Source organism: Pelmatolapia mariae, linkage group LG10_11, assembly GCF_036321145.2.
Source record: "Pelmatolapia mariae isolate MD_Pm_ZW linkage group LG10_11, Pm_UMD_F_2, whole genome shotgun sequence".
NCBI classification, from domain to species: Eukaryota; Metazoa; Chordata; class Actinopteri; order Cichliformes; family Cichlidae; genus Pelmatolapia; species Pelmatolapia mariae.
In genome coordinates, this window is record NC_086236.1 from 6,596,692 (window position 1) to 6,613,493 (window position 16,802).

Here is a 16,802-nt window from a genome sequence, read left to right on the forward strand (position 1 = left end):
GAGGTCCTGTTCTCACCACTCACGTGATTGCATGATTTCACCATGGACATCAAACTTGTGCTGAAAGCAAACATCAACTTCTGTGTCAAACTGACACAACCTTCATGTCGAGGATCATTATCGGTGATGAGAGTTGGGTCTCCTGCTATGACCCAGAGACCAAACAGCACATGCCACTAGCAGAGACCACAGTGTCCAAGCCCGAAGCCATCTCATTAGGTCAAGAGTGAAAGCAGAGACATTTTTTTTTTTCATCTTTAAAGGGTCGAACCATCACATCTGTGATAACGACCTCAGCTTTGGGGCAACCTGCCCCATTGCTGCAGCTATGCTTTCTTACCCAAAATTATGCTGAGGCTAAATAGCTCCCATTTCGACACAATGGAAGAGATCCAGCATGCATCATAATGCAGAATACTGCAAGTGGCGCAAAAGTGCACTGGCAGAAGTTCAGGAACAGGACAACATAAAAAAAGTTGAGGCAAGTTTTCATGAAACTTTTTATTTGCCCCTCGTTCCACATAGTGGTGATTGTTTGTGTTTTGATAGTCGCTGTGGTTATTTTGGGGGGACATGAGTAATTTGCTGACTATGACTGATTGATGGTGATGGTTATGAACGTTGAATTCTCAGCATGGATCTGACCCTGCAGCAGGTGTGTGTTTCTCCAGCCCTTAACAGGAACGGCGTCTAGCAACAAAGTATAAACAGGATGATTTTATGACCAGATTGCAGAGTAACTATCACAACAAACATGAACACCGCTGCATATTTATCAGTTCAACCAATGTGTCCCAGGGGCTTTTTTTATTAGCATCTCTTTGTTGCCCAGGTCAAGGTACTAAAATATTTAGAGCTGAAACTAATTATGTTAAGAGTACAATAGTCAAAGAAAACAACACTCATGATGTAACAAGAGTCTGACTCTGATATTGTACATCTTTCTTCTTCTTCTTCATTTTCCTGTACTCATTTTAAGCTTCGCCACAGATGCAGATCCACTAGCACGTTTCAGCTGGTGGCAAACGCCCACTTATAGCCTGTAGAACAAATCGGCTCTTTGTGAAACTGTGGATATACAGAGGTGGGAGGCGGTTCTGTCCCTAAAATACAAAAATGATGCTTCTTGTGTCACAAAGCGACAGAGATGAATGTCTAGAGTGGAGTCAGGAACAGTGAACGAGGAGCGAGAACAGCGAGGACGAAGAATGAAGAAGAGCGTCTCACAGAGAGGTGGACGTTCCCGGGTTGTGTGCTAACTACAGCTCACCCGCTGCCGATGAGAGGAGGAAGGGGGAGGAAAAGGGAGGAATTACTGGTGAATTTACAGTGTCAAAAGTGAAACAATTCCAGGGTGGTAAGGTTAAATCAACCCCGGGGCTTATTGCACATTTTGAGCTGCTATTAACACCAAACCACTAAAGCCCTCTTTCACGTGACTTTTTTTTAAGAGAGAGAACTGGCAGGATGATACAGAGGAGGGAGTAACAGTTATGCCAGATTCCCACTTCCATTAGCTGCTCTCTGCCACAACATCGACCAGATGTTAAATAAAAAATGATGTTTTGTGTTGCACAAACTCTAGAGCTTCAAGTCATGGGTTATTTTCAAATGTATACGCTTGTGCATTTATAAAGACACACATCTGGCAAAAAGTATATGCTTACATTATTCAAAGGCAGCTAGAGATGGTAATAGTTGAGCATTTTTTGTGGACTCACACGCAAAGTAAACTCGCCTCATTACTCCACAAACCCAGACCCCTGTGGGCATTTGCAACTAAGTTGTGTAGAAATTGGTTGTACAACGTCTCTAATCACAACTTAGAGGAAACTGACATTACATACACACACACATAAACACAAAATCTTCTCAAACAGAACACATTTTTTAAATTTATAAAATTGTAAAACTAAATATTACAGAATTCTTTTTTTTTAAAAAAGGTTATTTTTCTTGATTTATTTGGTTAAATTGGAAAACGTTCACTAACAGTGGACCTGTTATGCTTATTTCCAAGTTGACAATCTTATTGTTGGATTCTACTGGAATAGATATGCACGATTCAAAGTTGCATGATGCCAGATCTGTCTTCTGGTTGGTTCAATTCAATTCAATTCAAAATTTATTTGTATAGCACATTTAAAAACAACAGAGTTGACCAAAGTGCTTCACAATCGGTTAAAAACAAGAAAAAACACTAGAGAAACAAATATAGATAAATTAGAAACAAATACATATAAATGAGAAGACAATGAATTAACAATTTAAAAAAAATAAAACATGCCTGATGGTACTCATACTGAACTCGAATTAAAAGCCAAAGTAAAAAAGTGAGTTTTAAGACGCGATTTAAAAGACTGAATAAACTCTGAAGTACGAATCTCCTCTGGCAGATTATTCCAGAGTCTGGGTGCTGCTACTGCGAAGGCCCGATCTCCTCTATGCTTCAATCGAGACCTTGGTTGTGCTAAGAGCATCTGGCTAGACAATCTCAGTGCTCTTTTGGGGGTCATACATGTTGAGGAGTTCGTTTAAATAACTGGGCGCCATATTATTTCAAACTTTAAAAGTAAGGTTGCCCCTCTCAAGCAGCATGTGGTCTTGATTTGATACAGGCAGAGCTACAGTTCTCAGATGATGTTATTAGAGATATCCTCCCTCTATGACATGAAAAAAAAATCAGGCTTTAGCCCAGTTGATATTTTTTACCTGGGCCTGATGATGTCGGGTGAGCCAGTTTGAATTGTAGTTTTGTGCTTTTAAAGTCACAAAACAAAACCAGTGGGTTCAGTAAGATGACAACAGCATTTTTAATGTTTGCCGTGGTGTATTTAAAAAACTGTTTCACTGCTTCCTGAAGAACTTGATAAATAAGTGAAACGATAGCCGAGCAAACTGATGACTGATCGTTGTTCTCTGCTGAATTTAGGTAAGTATAATTAGAGATCCCATTGCAGCACACATTTACTGGTAAAGTGTCTCGTGTTTTGTAATATTTACCAGATGCTGGAACAGCAAGGAGAGCTTAGGGAGGATGTCTTTCAATTAGGATTGTCCCCTAGAGTCCAGTCAGTTATCCAAGGTGGTCTGGTGTGCTTTGCTTCCCATAAATTGGCCCCACACTCTAAGCTAATAAAAAAAAGGCTGCTTTTCCTGCCTGATGCCTTAACTTCAATAACAAAAACAAATCAGTTCTAATACTAGAATTTGTTGAACACATTTTGTTTTATTATTCCAAACAAAAGGTCTTTGAAATAGATTGGTTTAATCACGGGGTTTTACTTGGATGAGAACATATTTTTGGTTAATACAACTGCCAAAAAGCATGCTGTTCCCCTAACGCTTCAGATCATTTTAAAAGGATATAAATGCATGTGGATAATACAGACACAAGGAATAAGGTACTAACAAGAAACTAATATAGATTTATAATAGAGGTCAAAGAGGACCTAATAGACTTTTCTTTAAATATAAAAGAACAGAAATAAAAGCTTTTCTTTAAGCTCCACTCATGAATCTGTTATGATGCTATAGAGAAGGCATATCTTTTTTATGGTTATCTCTGTGAGCTACGTCTCACCCACTGGCTGTTCAAAGCTTCTTTTTGACGGGCAGCCAGTTACTAACAAGGGTCAGAGAAGGAAACTCATGTTTTGTTTCAGAAAGTACAAAAACTTCATAAGATAAATAAGCATTATTTTTGGTTACTGTGAATCATAAAAAGGCTTCTCTAGTACCTTCAGTAATACCTAGTGTAATATCATGCAACTACTTCATTAGGTACATGTTGCTAGTACTGGATTGGATCCCCTTTTGCCTTTCGAAGCTAAAAGGAAGCAATAAAAGCCTTAAATCTTTATGGCAGATTCACCTGATCAGAGATTGCATATTGACATGACAGCATCACACAGTTGGTGCACATCCATGATGTGAATCTCCCATTCTACCAAATCCCAGAGATGCTCTTCTGGACTCGGATGTGGTGATTGTGGAGACTGTTAACTCATTGTCGTGCTCAAGAAACCAGTTTGAGATGATTTGAGCTATGTGACATGGGTTGGGTGTGCTGTAGGTATAAAGGGATGAACTTGGTCTGCAGCAAATTCGGGTAGGCTGTGGTGTATGATGCTTATTTAACCTGAACCCTAAGGGGCTCAAAGTGCTCCAAGATAATCTTATATTGTCCAAGTTTGGTGAGGTCATGTAAATGTAGCCTCAGTTTTGTGTTTTAGCTGACAGGAGTTGTACACAGTGTGGTCTTCTGCTACTGTCGTCCATCGACTAAGATATTTTGTGCATTCAGAGGTGCTCCTCCGCATACCTTGGTTGTAAGGAGTGGTAATTGGAGTTAATGCTGCTTTTCTATCAGCTCAAAGAAATCTGGCCATTCTCCCCTGTCCTCTGGCATTAACAAAGCAGTTTCTCTCAGAGCAATGCCGGTTGTTTGGTAGTTTCTCTTTTTTGGTTAATAAAATTGGCAAAAAGCATGCTGGGCCAAACCCCAGAGATAGTTGTGTGGGAAAATCCCAGTAAATCAGCCAATCTGCCAATGAAACACTCAGAGCAGCCCGTCTACCAATAACCATGTTCACAATCACTTAAATCAACTTTAGTCCCCATTCTGATGCTCAGTTTCAACTTCATCTTGACCATGTGACCAGGAAACAGACAAAAGTAGCTTTTTTTTTTTTTTTTGATGATTAATGCTGTTTTTTTTTTTTGTTTTTTTTTTTGTTTTTTTTTTAACCTGTCCCGTTTGGTTCTTTTGCCATCAGAATTATTGTCTAAAGGCGAAGAAAGATGCCCAACGGATTTACTTTACCAAATGGACCATCCCAGCCTTGCCGTAATGGTCCATTTGATTCAACTTTTTATTGTTTATTTTATTTTCACTTGCTGAATACGGGACAGACTTGACTGGAGGAGAGAATGTGGAGAAAGAAAGAGGGAAAGAAAAAAACCTGAGAAGAGGGACGGGGAAAAAGGGCAAAAAACAAAAACCAACAGAATAAGCAGACAAAAAATACATATATCGATCACCTGGATCACCTGTTGAGAAAGAAAAAAGAAAGCAAGCAGAAGAAAACGAGAGTAATAAACAAGATCACAATGATATATGAGAATATGACAGTAAATACTAAATATTAAACATTATTGTGCAGCACGTGAGATCGACAGCGCACAGTGTGCTTTGAGGTAGGAGCCAAAAAGGGTGTAATTTGTGTGTGTGATCACCCGTGTGTACACCTGTGAGCATGAACGCGCTTGTTTTTAAAAGGTTCCTTCATGTAATGATCTGCTAGAGGGTGTGGGGGGCCACTGCCCCGACCTCCAGGGCATGAAGCAGGTATGGAGGAGATCAAGACTCCAGACATCCAGAGGCCCCCAGAACACAAGAGACCAAGGAAGACCAACAGAGGGGCAGCCGCGCCACTATCCCAGAAAGAGCTGAGGAGAGTCCCAGATGAGGGGTCACTCAGCAGCCGCGGAGCAGAAGCCAGGGGGGGTTGCAGTGACGTGCCCGTGAGCTCCGCCGGCAGCCAGCTGTGCCTGAGTGGCCGAGCCCCGGGCCGTGAGGCCGAGGGCACCCCATCCCCAAGGTGGCCCGAGCGAGCCCCAGGCTCCAGGCCCCAATAAGCAGCCGCCAAGGAGTGAGCCGGTGGGTACCTGGGCGCCCACCCCCGGAGACAGAGAACCACCAACGCACCGATGTCTGAGGGCGTCCGCCACCGGCAGGGGAAGTGGTGGGGGGAGATGGGCCTCCAAACCTTGGAGGGCCTGAGATGTCCTCAGAGAGGTGGCGTCTGATACCCAACCTGACATATAGACACAGACAAACAGGCACACATAGATACAAACATCTATTCCCACCCTCATGCTCTCATATACAATTGCTCAACACTCACCCAACGTGGAGACAGACATAGAGAGACGCTGTACACACAATCACACTCCCCAAGCGTACTCTAAGCCCCGAGTCTAGGTACCCTTGCCCCTGGAGGGGGAAACTGCACCCAGACTCAGGTGGTGTAACCCTTTTCCCTGCGGTGGGGAGAAGCAGACCGCCCCGACTCCGCAGCAGCAGGGAGGCCCCATACACCAGACCCCAGTCGGACGGCCAACTCCTCCTCCTAGCCCCCCTGCTCCAGCAGGCCGCAGAGAACGGGGGTGTAGGAAGACTCCAAACCTCCCTCCACCCGCTCATATGTACTGTTGATGTATGTGTGTTCTAAGGTGCATTTAAAACCCAGGAGGGCATGGAGCCACCTGCCAGAGCAGCAGGTAAGCATATAGCCCCTCCTGCTAGCCCTCAATGTCTACATGTATTTAAAATTGAGAGGTGGGCAACGACGCCAGGGGTGAGGTGTACACCCTGATGGTAGTTTGGAATCCGTGTAGCGTGCCCACCTCCAAGATCCTATATGTATGTGTAATGAGAGTGTGAGTAATGTGAATGTCTAAGTTGTGGGATAAAATTGAGGCAGAGGCAGCCAGAAGGGGACAGAGGGGGGGGATGTCTCCTCTGCACCCTGGTGACACACCCCTACCCCAAGGCCCTGCATGTGTGGGTGATTGTGGTGGAGCGGGAAGAGGGAGGCCGCTGGAGATGGGGAGGGAAGGAAGGGAGGGGCAAGTGACCCCTCCCTGGGGCCAGCTCCCCCGCTGACCCCAGTAGGCACCCCCATGCTGTGCAACCCGCCAGGGAAAGGGGGCCCAGGCCCATCCGGACCGGGGCCCAGTGCAGCAGCGCCCCCCGGCCCCACAGAGCCCGGGACAATTCACCTGACCCCACCACAGAGAAAACTGCACCCACCCCATCATCCACTCATCTTCCAGACTACACAAGACAATAGACGCCCAGGCTGAGATCTTCCTCCACCACTCCTGTATCTCCCCCTCCTGCAGAGAGAGTTCCTGAAGAGAGGAAAGCTCCTGCAAGATGTGACAACCTCCCCCACCAGTTGAAGAGCCCCCCAGGTGGCTCGATGCACCGGCGGCACCCCGCGCCAGGGCCGGGCCCCCATACACCCACCCGCCCACAACCTCGGCAACACACCAACCAGGACCCAAGCCCCTGAGGCCCGGCCAGGGCCCCAGCCCAGAGACGGAGCGCCCCCAGAACCTCACGCCCATCCCGGACCCACCCAGGGGCAGCCAGGCTACCAGGTCAGTAACCCACGTCCGTCAGCACAGACCCTCCCCTAGCCCCGCTGCACGCAGCCACGAGGAAACCGTCACCTAAGAGCCAACAGAGCCCCTAATTGGCCATGACCGCTGCCCCGGGTTGAGCCCCCCAAGGAAGATGCTCCTGGGGAACCCCCCGACGCCCTAAGCCTGTCCCTACCCCCACACCAATCACAACAGTGAAGGTGGGACCAAACTATGGCCCCCCACCCCCACTAGGTGATGGAGCTGATCAAAGGAGCCCAGAGCAATTGATCTGATGTGGTGGCAGAGGCTGTATCAAGACTAATGTAATCTAATAGATAATTTCTATATTGGTTAGAATTAAGATTATTTTTATTTTTCCAGTTCATGAGGACTGTTTTCTTGGCTATGCATAGGGCAGTGAAAACCATATGGGCTATATTCTTTTCCGTAGTGACATTATCTAAGCTGCCCAACAAACATACTAAAGGAGAAGTTGGAATGTTACATTTCAGACACTTCGATAAGTCTTCACATATCTCACGCCAAAACTTCTGAACTGGTGGACAAAACCAAAGAGCGTGGATATAATTGTCCGGTGAATTGGTTTGGCAGTGTGAGCAGTTGTTGGTAGACGTAAAGCCCATCTTGAACATCCGATGACCTGTATAGTGCACTCTATGTAGTATTTTGTATTGAATTAATTGAAGACTGGGATTTCTAATTAAATGAAAGGTTTTTAAGCAAATCTGAGACCAGAAGTTTTGGTCTAAGTTAACTGATAAATCCGCTTCCCATTTTGCAATAGGAAGTGATATTGATTCATCTGTTTTAGAAAGCATTCTGTATATTTTGGATAGTAATTTGGGGGTTTTAAGAGTAAGAAATTGAACCACACTTGGTGGTGTTTGTAGTTCAACTTGACCCGGTTTAAATCTCTTTTTTACTATGGATTTAATTTGTTGATATTCTAAAAATCTTTTCTTGTTGATCCCATATTGTGTAACTAGTCTGTCAAATGAAATAAATTCTGTTCCTTCTAGTATATGTTCTAAATATTTGATTCCTTTACTACTCCAATCTGAAAAGTTTATCATATTATTGTTTTGTAATATGTCAGGGTTGTTCCAGATAGGTGTACGTTTGCATGGGATTAATGGAGAGTCTGTCAACTTCAGAAACTCCCACCACGCTGTCAGAGAGGAGCTGATGTTGACGCTTTTGAAGCATTCATGTCGTTGGATGTTTGAGCTGATAAACGGTAGATCTGAAATCTCTAGATTATTGCAAAGTGCTTGTTCTACATCTAGCCAAGGTTCATCTAAGAGGGTATGTTTTTGCCATCCTGAGATAAACTGAAGCCTGTTGGCCAAGAAGTAGTGCTGAAAGTTAGGTAGTTCTAATCCTCCTTTATCCTTGGTCTTTTGTAGTGTTTTTAAGCTTATACGTGGGGGCTTATTTTTCCAAAGGAATTTGGGCATATATGAATCTAGAGATCTGATGATTAATGCTGTTGATTAATGCGAGCACGTCTGACAGAGTGTTTTCTATCAGGTTGCACTCAGTGAAGTTACTCTGTTTTCTAACTCTAGTCAAGAAAGTTCCTGAAAGTTCTGTACTTGTTCTTTTTTTTGCTACATCAATGATTCATGATTGAACTTTGATGGAAACGCTCACTGTTAAGGAAATGATACTATATATATGCGCTTGCAAATCCTATTTCGTAGAGACTAAAGTACATTGCTCTTTTGCAGTCTTAGCTGTCGATAGTCAAGACTGCAGAAGTTTATTTGTTAGTCTGAAACCAAAATAAGGACACTGTGAATACTAACCAAGCTCTCATCCAAATGAAGCACAAATTCTAAAGATGAATTTGTTAACAGTAAATGCAAATTAACGTCCATTTCCACTATTTTTGAGCGGGCTGGTATTATGCAGGGGGCTCTGGTCTTCCCTCAGGGAATGAAAGTTATCGGGTATATTTTTATGCACAGATTTGTACTGTTTCTACTCTGATTTAAAGTGGAAATGTCCTTATTAATGTAAAAGAAGACAAAAAAAATCATGCCCCATAAAAAGTCAACTTCCTGCATAAGACAGTGAGGCTGTCGCGTGTTGTATTAATTTAAAACATTTTTGGTTTTGATTAAAAATGAGCCAGCAGACACACAGGAATGACTTCCTTTTAATTCTTACTTCTGTCCTCTTTTGTGTTTGCCTTGGTCTAGATCTGCGAGTCAGAGTGTAATGAGTTGACAATTCTGTCTGATAGCAGACTGATTTTATCTCTGGTTGTGCCTATCTAAGGCATGAATTCATTTTATGATTAATTTAAGAACTGCTTGTGTGCTCACATGTGTTCCAGCGAGATTTCCTCTCATGTTCTGGGATGATGGTTTTTTTTTTTCTCTAGCACTTATGTTCATTTTTTTGAGGGTGCATGAAAACAAGAGAGACGTTAACTAATTAGACAGCAAACTAGCAACAACACTTCTAAACTTGAATAAGAGTGTCCACCGTGTGTGAAAGAAATGCCTTAATATAAAGCCGCCCACTCCTTTCCCATTCTGCTTTCTACATTTTTCCTGTGTGCACCAGAGGAGAGGCTGCTGAATAAAACCTATCATGGCACAGATTTGCAGCTGTATCAGTCAAAGAAGGGAAACATTAAAGATTTCTTTCATGTATCATTTTCTTATTTTTTCAGGTAGTCTTTGTGTATTTGTTGTTTATGATCAAATCAAACACCATCCCAGCAGTTAGACTACAGTTGACAGATTTTTGATAATATGGGCAACTGAGACATTGTCAGTGCATTTCCCCTCGCGCCCTATGCTGATTCAAATTCTAATTACCCTATACTTTCTCTCCTTTACCCGCATGGATGTTGATTCAAACTAGAATAATCATGTAGCCCGTTGAATGGACAATGAATGAACAAAAATGGATGCATTAGGCCTGAATAAATGAGCTTTTCTGTCATACGTCCTCCCATTAAAAGCTATTTTAACACATTGCTCTTAAATCTCATCCTGACAGCAGCACTTCGTCTCGCTTTTTCCAGAATAATTAGGATTTCAGTGACGCATCCAAGTGTGCCTTAGACTTGTGTGTTCCAGCTAAAATTGCATAAAGGTTAGGTCCGTCACAGTGCATCAGTACAGTAAATGTCTTGTTTGTCTGAATTTTATACTTGAGGTTGTACAAAATTAGGGGGGGGAAAGAGGTGGTTATTACTTTTCTGTCCATTTCATCCCCATTTGGAAGAAAAGTGTGCAGAAATAAAAATGTCAGTTGATGAAATCCAATGAAAGACGTCTCAGTATAGAGTAATGAGTTCTGCTCCGCCACTGAGAGTATCACCTAGTAGGCACAGGAGCCCTGATGGTAATGGCTTTAAATGTGGACATGAGTAATACTGATGAAATATCAAGGAAAATCACTCTCTGCCTCTCACTGTTTCGTGAATGCCATGTCTATTTTTTGTCTCCGTAGGACACCGAGATTATCAACACGGCCATTCTGACCGGACGTACTGTGGCCATTCCTGTCAAAATGGTCTCGATTGAGATGAACGGGGCAGTCACTGACGTCTCGGCTTTCGTGCAGTGCAAGTCCTCGAATGAAGACATTGTTAAGGTAGGCTAAAAGTGATCTCCTCTATCCGAAAGATGCTTCCATGTCACTACAGTCGCAACATCACGAGGAAGCTTCATTTTCGGCTGCTCAGTATGAAGTATTGATTTGATTCTTAGTTTATTCATTATGTTCTTTGTGAGGTACTGCCACACCTACAGCATGTGTGGGAAACACTTCATTCATTGAGATCGGCTTATCTGATGTGCTGAAGTACAAAGCCCATCATCTCTTCTTGTTCCCTTAAATGTGATGACTAAAGGAAAATAATAAAGCAACATCCTGGGACGCAGAACAATCTCACGCGGGAATCCAAGCTGCAAGTGCAATATCAAGTCTCGTTTGTTGATTAAATAAATTAAATTGGGATCACAGCAACTTGCAGAGCACATTAGAGGCTTTGATTACACAGTTATTATTTTCTCCACTCAGTTACAGTCGTAATAGATTGCTCTATAGGCAGATTGCATAATTGTATAGGCAGAGCAGTGAAGTGTTGCAGTGCCGTTTTGCACCGTTGATCAAAGTGATGGTGCAAGGGGAGACGTGACCTTCGTGGAAGTAAATAATGTGGGTTTTTTTCCACGCAGATACACAACCGTGCAAACAGTTCAGCTTGGATGTGGTCCCAGTGCTGGCACATGCAACTTTTAATGAAGTTGTACTAATAATTATGAATGTAGTTTTAATAAATGAAACCAACAAAGAGGTTGTGTGAATTTAGAAGAAAAGGGAAAGAAAGATTAGAGAGGACTGAATGTGCTAACTCAAAAATATCTCAGTACGCAATAAAGCAGTCCCAGAGGGCACAAAAGTCTCATGTTATGAGGGACAAATGAGATGAATCGAATACAATCAACCCCATTCGGAAAGTCTTTTGTCCATCCGTGTGTATAAAAACCTATTTATGTGAAAAGGGAAAAAAAACTAACATTTTTAATTAAAATAAAATCGTTTGCCTTAGTTTTAGTTTTCACTTTGAGCCATGTCCTCATATGTCCCCTGCCAAGTAAGATTGTCAAGTAAGGTTTCTCATCCTTCCAAGGTGCTTTTGAACAATACAAACATGCAATAAAAAAATAGCAGCGCAGAGATATTTCAAGACGTGCGTTATATATTTTCACCCTGTCTATCAGAGTTTCTTCTGTGTAACTGCTTCACCTACGGCTGCACCTTATTTAAAGGTTGTGTGACGATTAGAAAGCAGTTACAGCCTCGTGTAAATACACTAGACTTGGAGGGAAACAGCCATCAGTGAGCAGCAGGTCGCAGTGTAATAAGCTTTAACTGTCTGGATTATTGTTCTGTGGTACTGTGTGTGTGTACACATATATATACAGTACATGTGTAATACTCTTCTGGATTTTTTTTTAATGGCTTTGTGATAACACGTTAACCCGAAAGCTCATCTTTTCTTTCCTCAAAGGAAAGTTATTTCCTGTTGGTGTGTTGAGATGCAATATTAGGTTTACGTAGTTATCTGCTACCATATTTTTCGGACCATAAGACGCACCGGATTATAAGGCACACTGTCGATGAACGGGTCCTTTTTTATACATAAGGCACACCGGATTATAAGGCCCATTAAGCGAAACAAGCATTAGCATTCATCCTCCAGCTTCACTGTTTATGTTATGCTAACATAGCTGTGTTGCTAGCGATCATGTAGCACATCATTATATACCAGCTAGCCCAACTTCAGTAACCCTACAAAAGTCACTGCTGTTTAGTTTTCTGTCTTCATTTAAGTTGGAAGTGATAGCAGAGCTGTACGTTTAAATTTTTTCAGAAATCTCTCAGTCAGAACATGCTATATCATGTTTAGGTGGAAGCTAGCGAGCTAACTTCCTGCTAACTTCTAACTCTGTTAAATTTAATAAATTCTGTTTTCATGGATGTCTGGATGTTAAACATAATTGTTACACCTGGTAAAGCAGCAACACTGATCATTTTATTAAAGATGAAGGAATTTAGACAGTTTTTAACTCTCCGTGATGCTGCAGTGTTCGTTTGACTTTGGGATCTGAAGCTGACGGAGTTTTGGACCCAGATTACTCTGCGAGGCTCCTGACTACAGTAGCCGTAATGCTCCGACAATCCATCAAGCGGTTCGGCTTCGTAGCTTACCAAAGTCGTACTAAAACATTTTTTGACAGAATTTTGAGCGCCGTGTACCACATAAAATCCAGAATTCATACATAAGGCGCACTGGATTATAAGGCGCACTGTCGATTTTTGAGATAATTAAAGGATTTTAAGTGCGCCTTATAGTGCGGAAAATACAGTAATTATGTGACAGTGCTTTTCAGGCCATGTTGCAACAAAGTAATCTAAGTATGTCCCCCAGTCAGTCAACCAAAAGTTTACTAAAACAGCTTGTTTCTAACAGCCTCATGAACATCCAAAAAAAGGATTACTGTGAACCGTGAATCACACGAAGCTGCTCAGGTAGAATCAAGAATAAAAAGTACGAAGCTGGAAATCACCGTAACAGGTCCCCTTTAAATATGACCGCATTAATTTCCTTCTATTTCAAGAATCCATTCTGTGCAGAAGCGTCTTTTGTTCATTGAATAGTAAAACTATCATATCCATTCAGACTAATGAAATCCTTTGCAGCACTTTAGCAGCTCCTGAAGGTCAAGTGAGGCAGGTTTGATTATGGATTTTACAGACTGAGGCCATGAAGCAGAATCAGACGCCGGCTTTTATCACATCAGCTGGGACTGGCCGGTATCTGTTCTTTTTAACAGACCCGTATCTGTCCAATATATTTTCACTCTGATATACCGGACTAACTAATGTTAGCCACCTCACACGTTCCATGCTATCTTGTAAATAAATTGGTCCCAATTAATTGCTTGGATGCTTGAGGGAGAATGGATTAATTTATGGCTTTCCAGTAGCGACTTGTTCCTTAAAGGTGGGAGGGGCTCCAGTCGCGGTGCATTGTATTGTATTGTACTGTCACTAGAAAAGAACAGGTGTTGCTTGGGGACGACTGGCCTCAGCTTGTCATTTATCATTTTTCATTATCCTTTAAAGACAAGGCGCTGGGCCATGTGATATTGAGTGGGCTTGCTTCAGTGATCCTGCCATTGAACATTCGAGGCTAATTTAAAACGAGCCCTTCAAGCCCAGGAAACGCACGAGTCATGACAGTTCAATAAAACGGGCCGCGGAAAGCAGAAATAAGAGACTCACGCTGAGCCTGATAAAGGTCCAACACTCCATTGTGCTGTTGTTGTTTTTAATACCGCGCGCATTAATCTCGTGCCAAAAGTAATGCCAATCTTTTCTAATCACATTTTCTTCTTTTACTTCAGACATTCTAGTTCTTTCCAAAGGTTCGTCACAGCCCCCGTGGCCTCGTGACTTAAGACTGCAACTGAAACAGCAGTTAAACTAAAGTTATTTCCGAGACGATGTCTCCGAATGAGCCTTTATTTTCAGGCAAATGCTCTCATTTGGATATTTGCCAACCCCTCAGGCTGTTGTCGTTTTTTTTTTCCAGCTTGAGGGTAAAAATAGGTGAGAGGCTGTCATTTTTCTTTACAGACACTTTTATTTCTTTCCTCTTTGGCAGTAACTAAGGTGCAGCGAGCATCAAGAGCCTGTGGCAGATAAGCCAACCTGCGCGTGCACAGTTGTATTTGTGGGCGTGTGCAGCTGCAGGAGTAATTATCCAGGCACCTTAGTGAGACAAGGTGGGACAAAATGAAGGAAAAAGGGTTAAGGGAGTCTGTTAGGAGGTCTGGGGAGTATTTGACAGCCACTCACTGACCATCCATTCCTGTGCCGTTGTGACTCATATACCCTGTCTGAGGCCACAGATAAGGCCTTGAGCCTACACGTCATATCTCACACTATATAGCGTACCATCCTCCCAGCTTCGCTTCCATATTAGTCTGATGTACTTACCTTTAGTACAAATTTAGTTTCCAAAGGACAAGAAAAAGGCTTATAAAATCAGAAATCACACTTGCCCTTTCTGCTGTGCGCATGAACATAATTGCAGCTCAGGTTGGAGTTTGTTTTAACAACTTGGTGGGATATGGCTCTTAAGGAGATGTTGTGGTCCTTGTTTTTGGTGAAGCTTCTTAGCGCTCATTAAGGCTCATCCTGTAATGATATTTTTCACCAAAAAAAAAAGTGCTTTCCACTTGGGGAATTCTCTATGTGACGATGTCCCTGTGTACAAATTCAGGTCAGTAATGAAATGCTTGTCCAAGTTTAATGTGGCAAAAACTGACCGACCTGCACAGAGCTGTGACCTCCACCCCAAGCGAGACCTCTGGGAACTGAACGCTGACTGTGAGCCAGTTTGCTGACCGCAGGTCGACCTCACTAATGCTCTTATGGCTGAGTAGAACCAAATGCCTGCAGTCAGGTTCCATCCTCTGTTGGAAGGCTTAAAAACAGTAAAGTGGAGACAGACTGGCAGATTATGAATTGCTCTGGATTTAAATGTCTTACAATTCATGGCAGAAGCACAAGGTTTTTGGAAATATTATTTTTTTTTGTAGACTGGATTTTAAGATATGCAGGGTGCATTTTAAAAGTTCTGCCTACACTGTACAATTCAGATGAAAGTAACTTTTCAGTGTTGCGAGGCTGAAGTGAAGACTGGTCTGATTTGATATGCAGGCAAAAATTTCTGTGATGTATTCTGCCTCAAAACCTCTGCAAATAAAACCAAACTACCTGGATGACTAGAGTTGAGTTCTTCTATATTAAGAAGTCCATGTTTACTGATTGCTTCTTGCATTATGAAAAATATATTTAAAAAAAAAGAATGTGGATATTTTATTACATCCAAACAAAAGGCCCCAAAGTTTCCAGAACAACAGATCATTTTCACATTCAACACCATCAATCCTGCCAACAACAGGATAATGGGGACTGGCTCATTTAGCTAACAGAGCTAAATGAACTCAGTGTTTGCACTGCTCTTGAAGCCAGGAAACATTCATCACACAGAGACAAACTTCATTGCAGCTACAAGACACAATTCCAGTAATCCTAGCCATATGTCAAATTTGATTTCGGTGCTAATTTAATACATGCATTATTCCTAAACGGAACCTCAATTTGGCAGAAAGTCCTGTGGAGTCATTTAGTGAACATTTAAATTTCAAAATAAAATCTGGCGTGATTGGGGTTTCTCTTTGAAAATGCAATCCACACAGGAGAAATGTGTAAAGGTCTTCAGGACGGCAACATTTCCCATCCAGAGCAACTCATTCTTTGCTATGTGTGTCTTTGTCTGATAAACTTCAATGAAATCAGAAGTCGCGTGGGATAGCTCAGTAGGTAGAGTGGTGGCCCCATGATCGGAAGGTCGGGGGTTCGATTCCCCTGAACAGCTACCCTGAGGTACCCCTGAGCAAGGTACAGTCCCTACACACTGCTCCCCGGGCGCCTAATGGCTGCCCACTGCTTCACTGAGTGAATGGGTTAAATGCAGAGAGGAATTTCCCCACGGGGATCAATAAAGTACACTTTCTTCTTCTTCTTGATCCTGGAACACAGGTAGGTAAGGTGAGTTCAAGCTAGACAAATTAACAGTTGAAATAAATAACATGTTAACTTAACAAACTTGTCAGAATTGACTTAAACCAGGATGTTACATTACATAGGCTGTAAAAGTACAAACCGGGATAGTACATGTTTGCCTACTACAGAATACATATGAGATATGGCTAAATCAAAACAAAAATGTTCACTGAAAATATCAAGCTTTTAACTCTGGACAAAAGGTGTTCTCACCCCCTTTGTCATAATGAGTAAACATAAAAAAGTTTGAGACTGATGTTGATACTGTTGCTATTTTTTAAACATAATTACATGTTGTTGCTCTCACTAATGCCATGTTCAATACTGAGCTAATTAGGGGTGGGGGGGGAAATGAGTTTTATTTACCCCAAAATGCAAAAATATACAAAATGAACTAACAATACAGGAGGTTTAAGAAAGAAATCCCCGATTAATAACTTAAGATAGCTCTAAACCGA

General features: G+C 42.2%; 1 protein-coding gene across 2 annotated transcripts in view; it reads left to right on the forward strand.

The window, feature by feature from the left end:
* tmem132e (transmembrane protein 132E) overlaps positions 1-16,802 on the forward strand; it is a 436,417-nt gene that overhangs the window by 376,996 nt on the left and 42,619 nt on the right. For both annotated transcript variants that reach the window (XM_063485752.1, XM_063485750.1), the window contains exon 5: positions 10,648-10,791. In XM_063485752.1, coding sequence (XP_063341822.1) covers positions 10,648-10,791 — 144 coding nt within the window. The remainder of the gene's footprint in view (positions 1-10,647; positions 10,792-16,802) is intronic.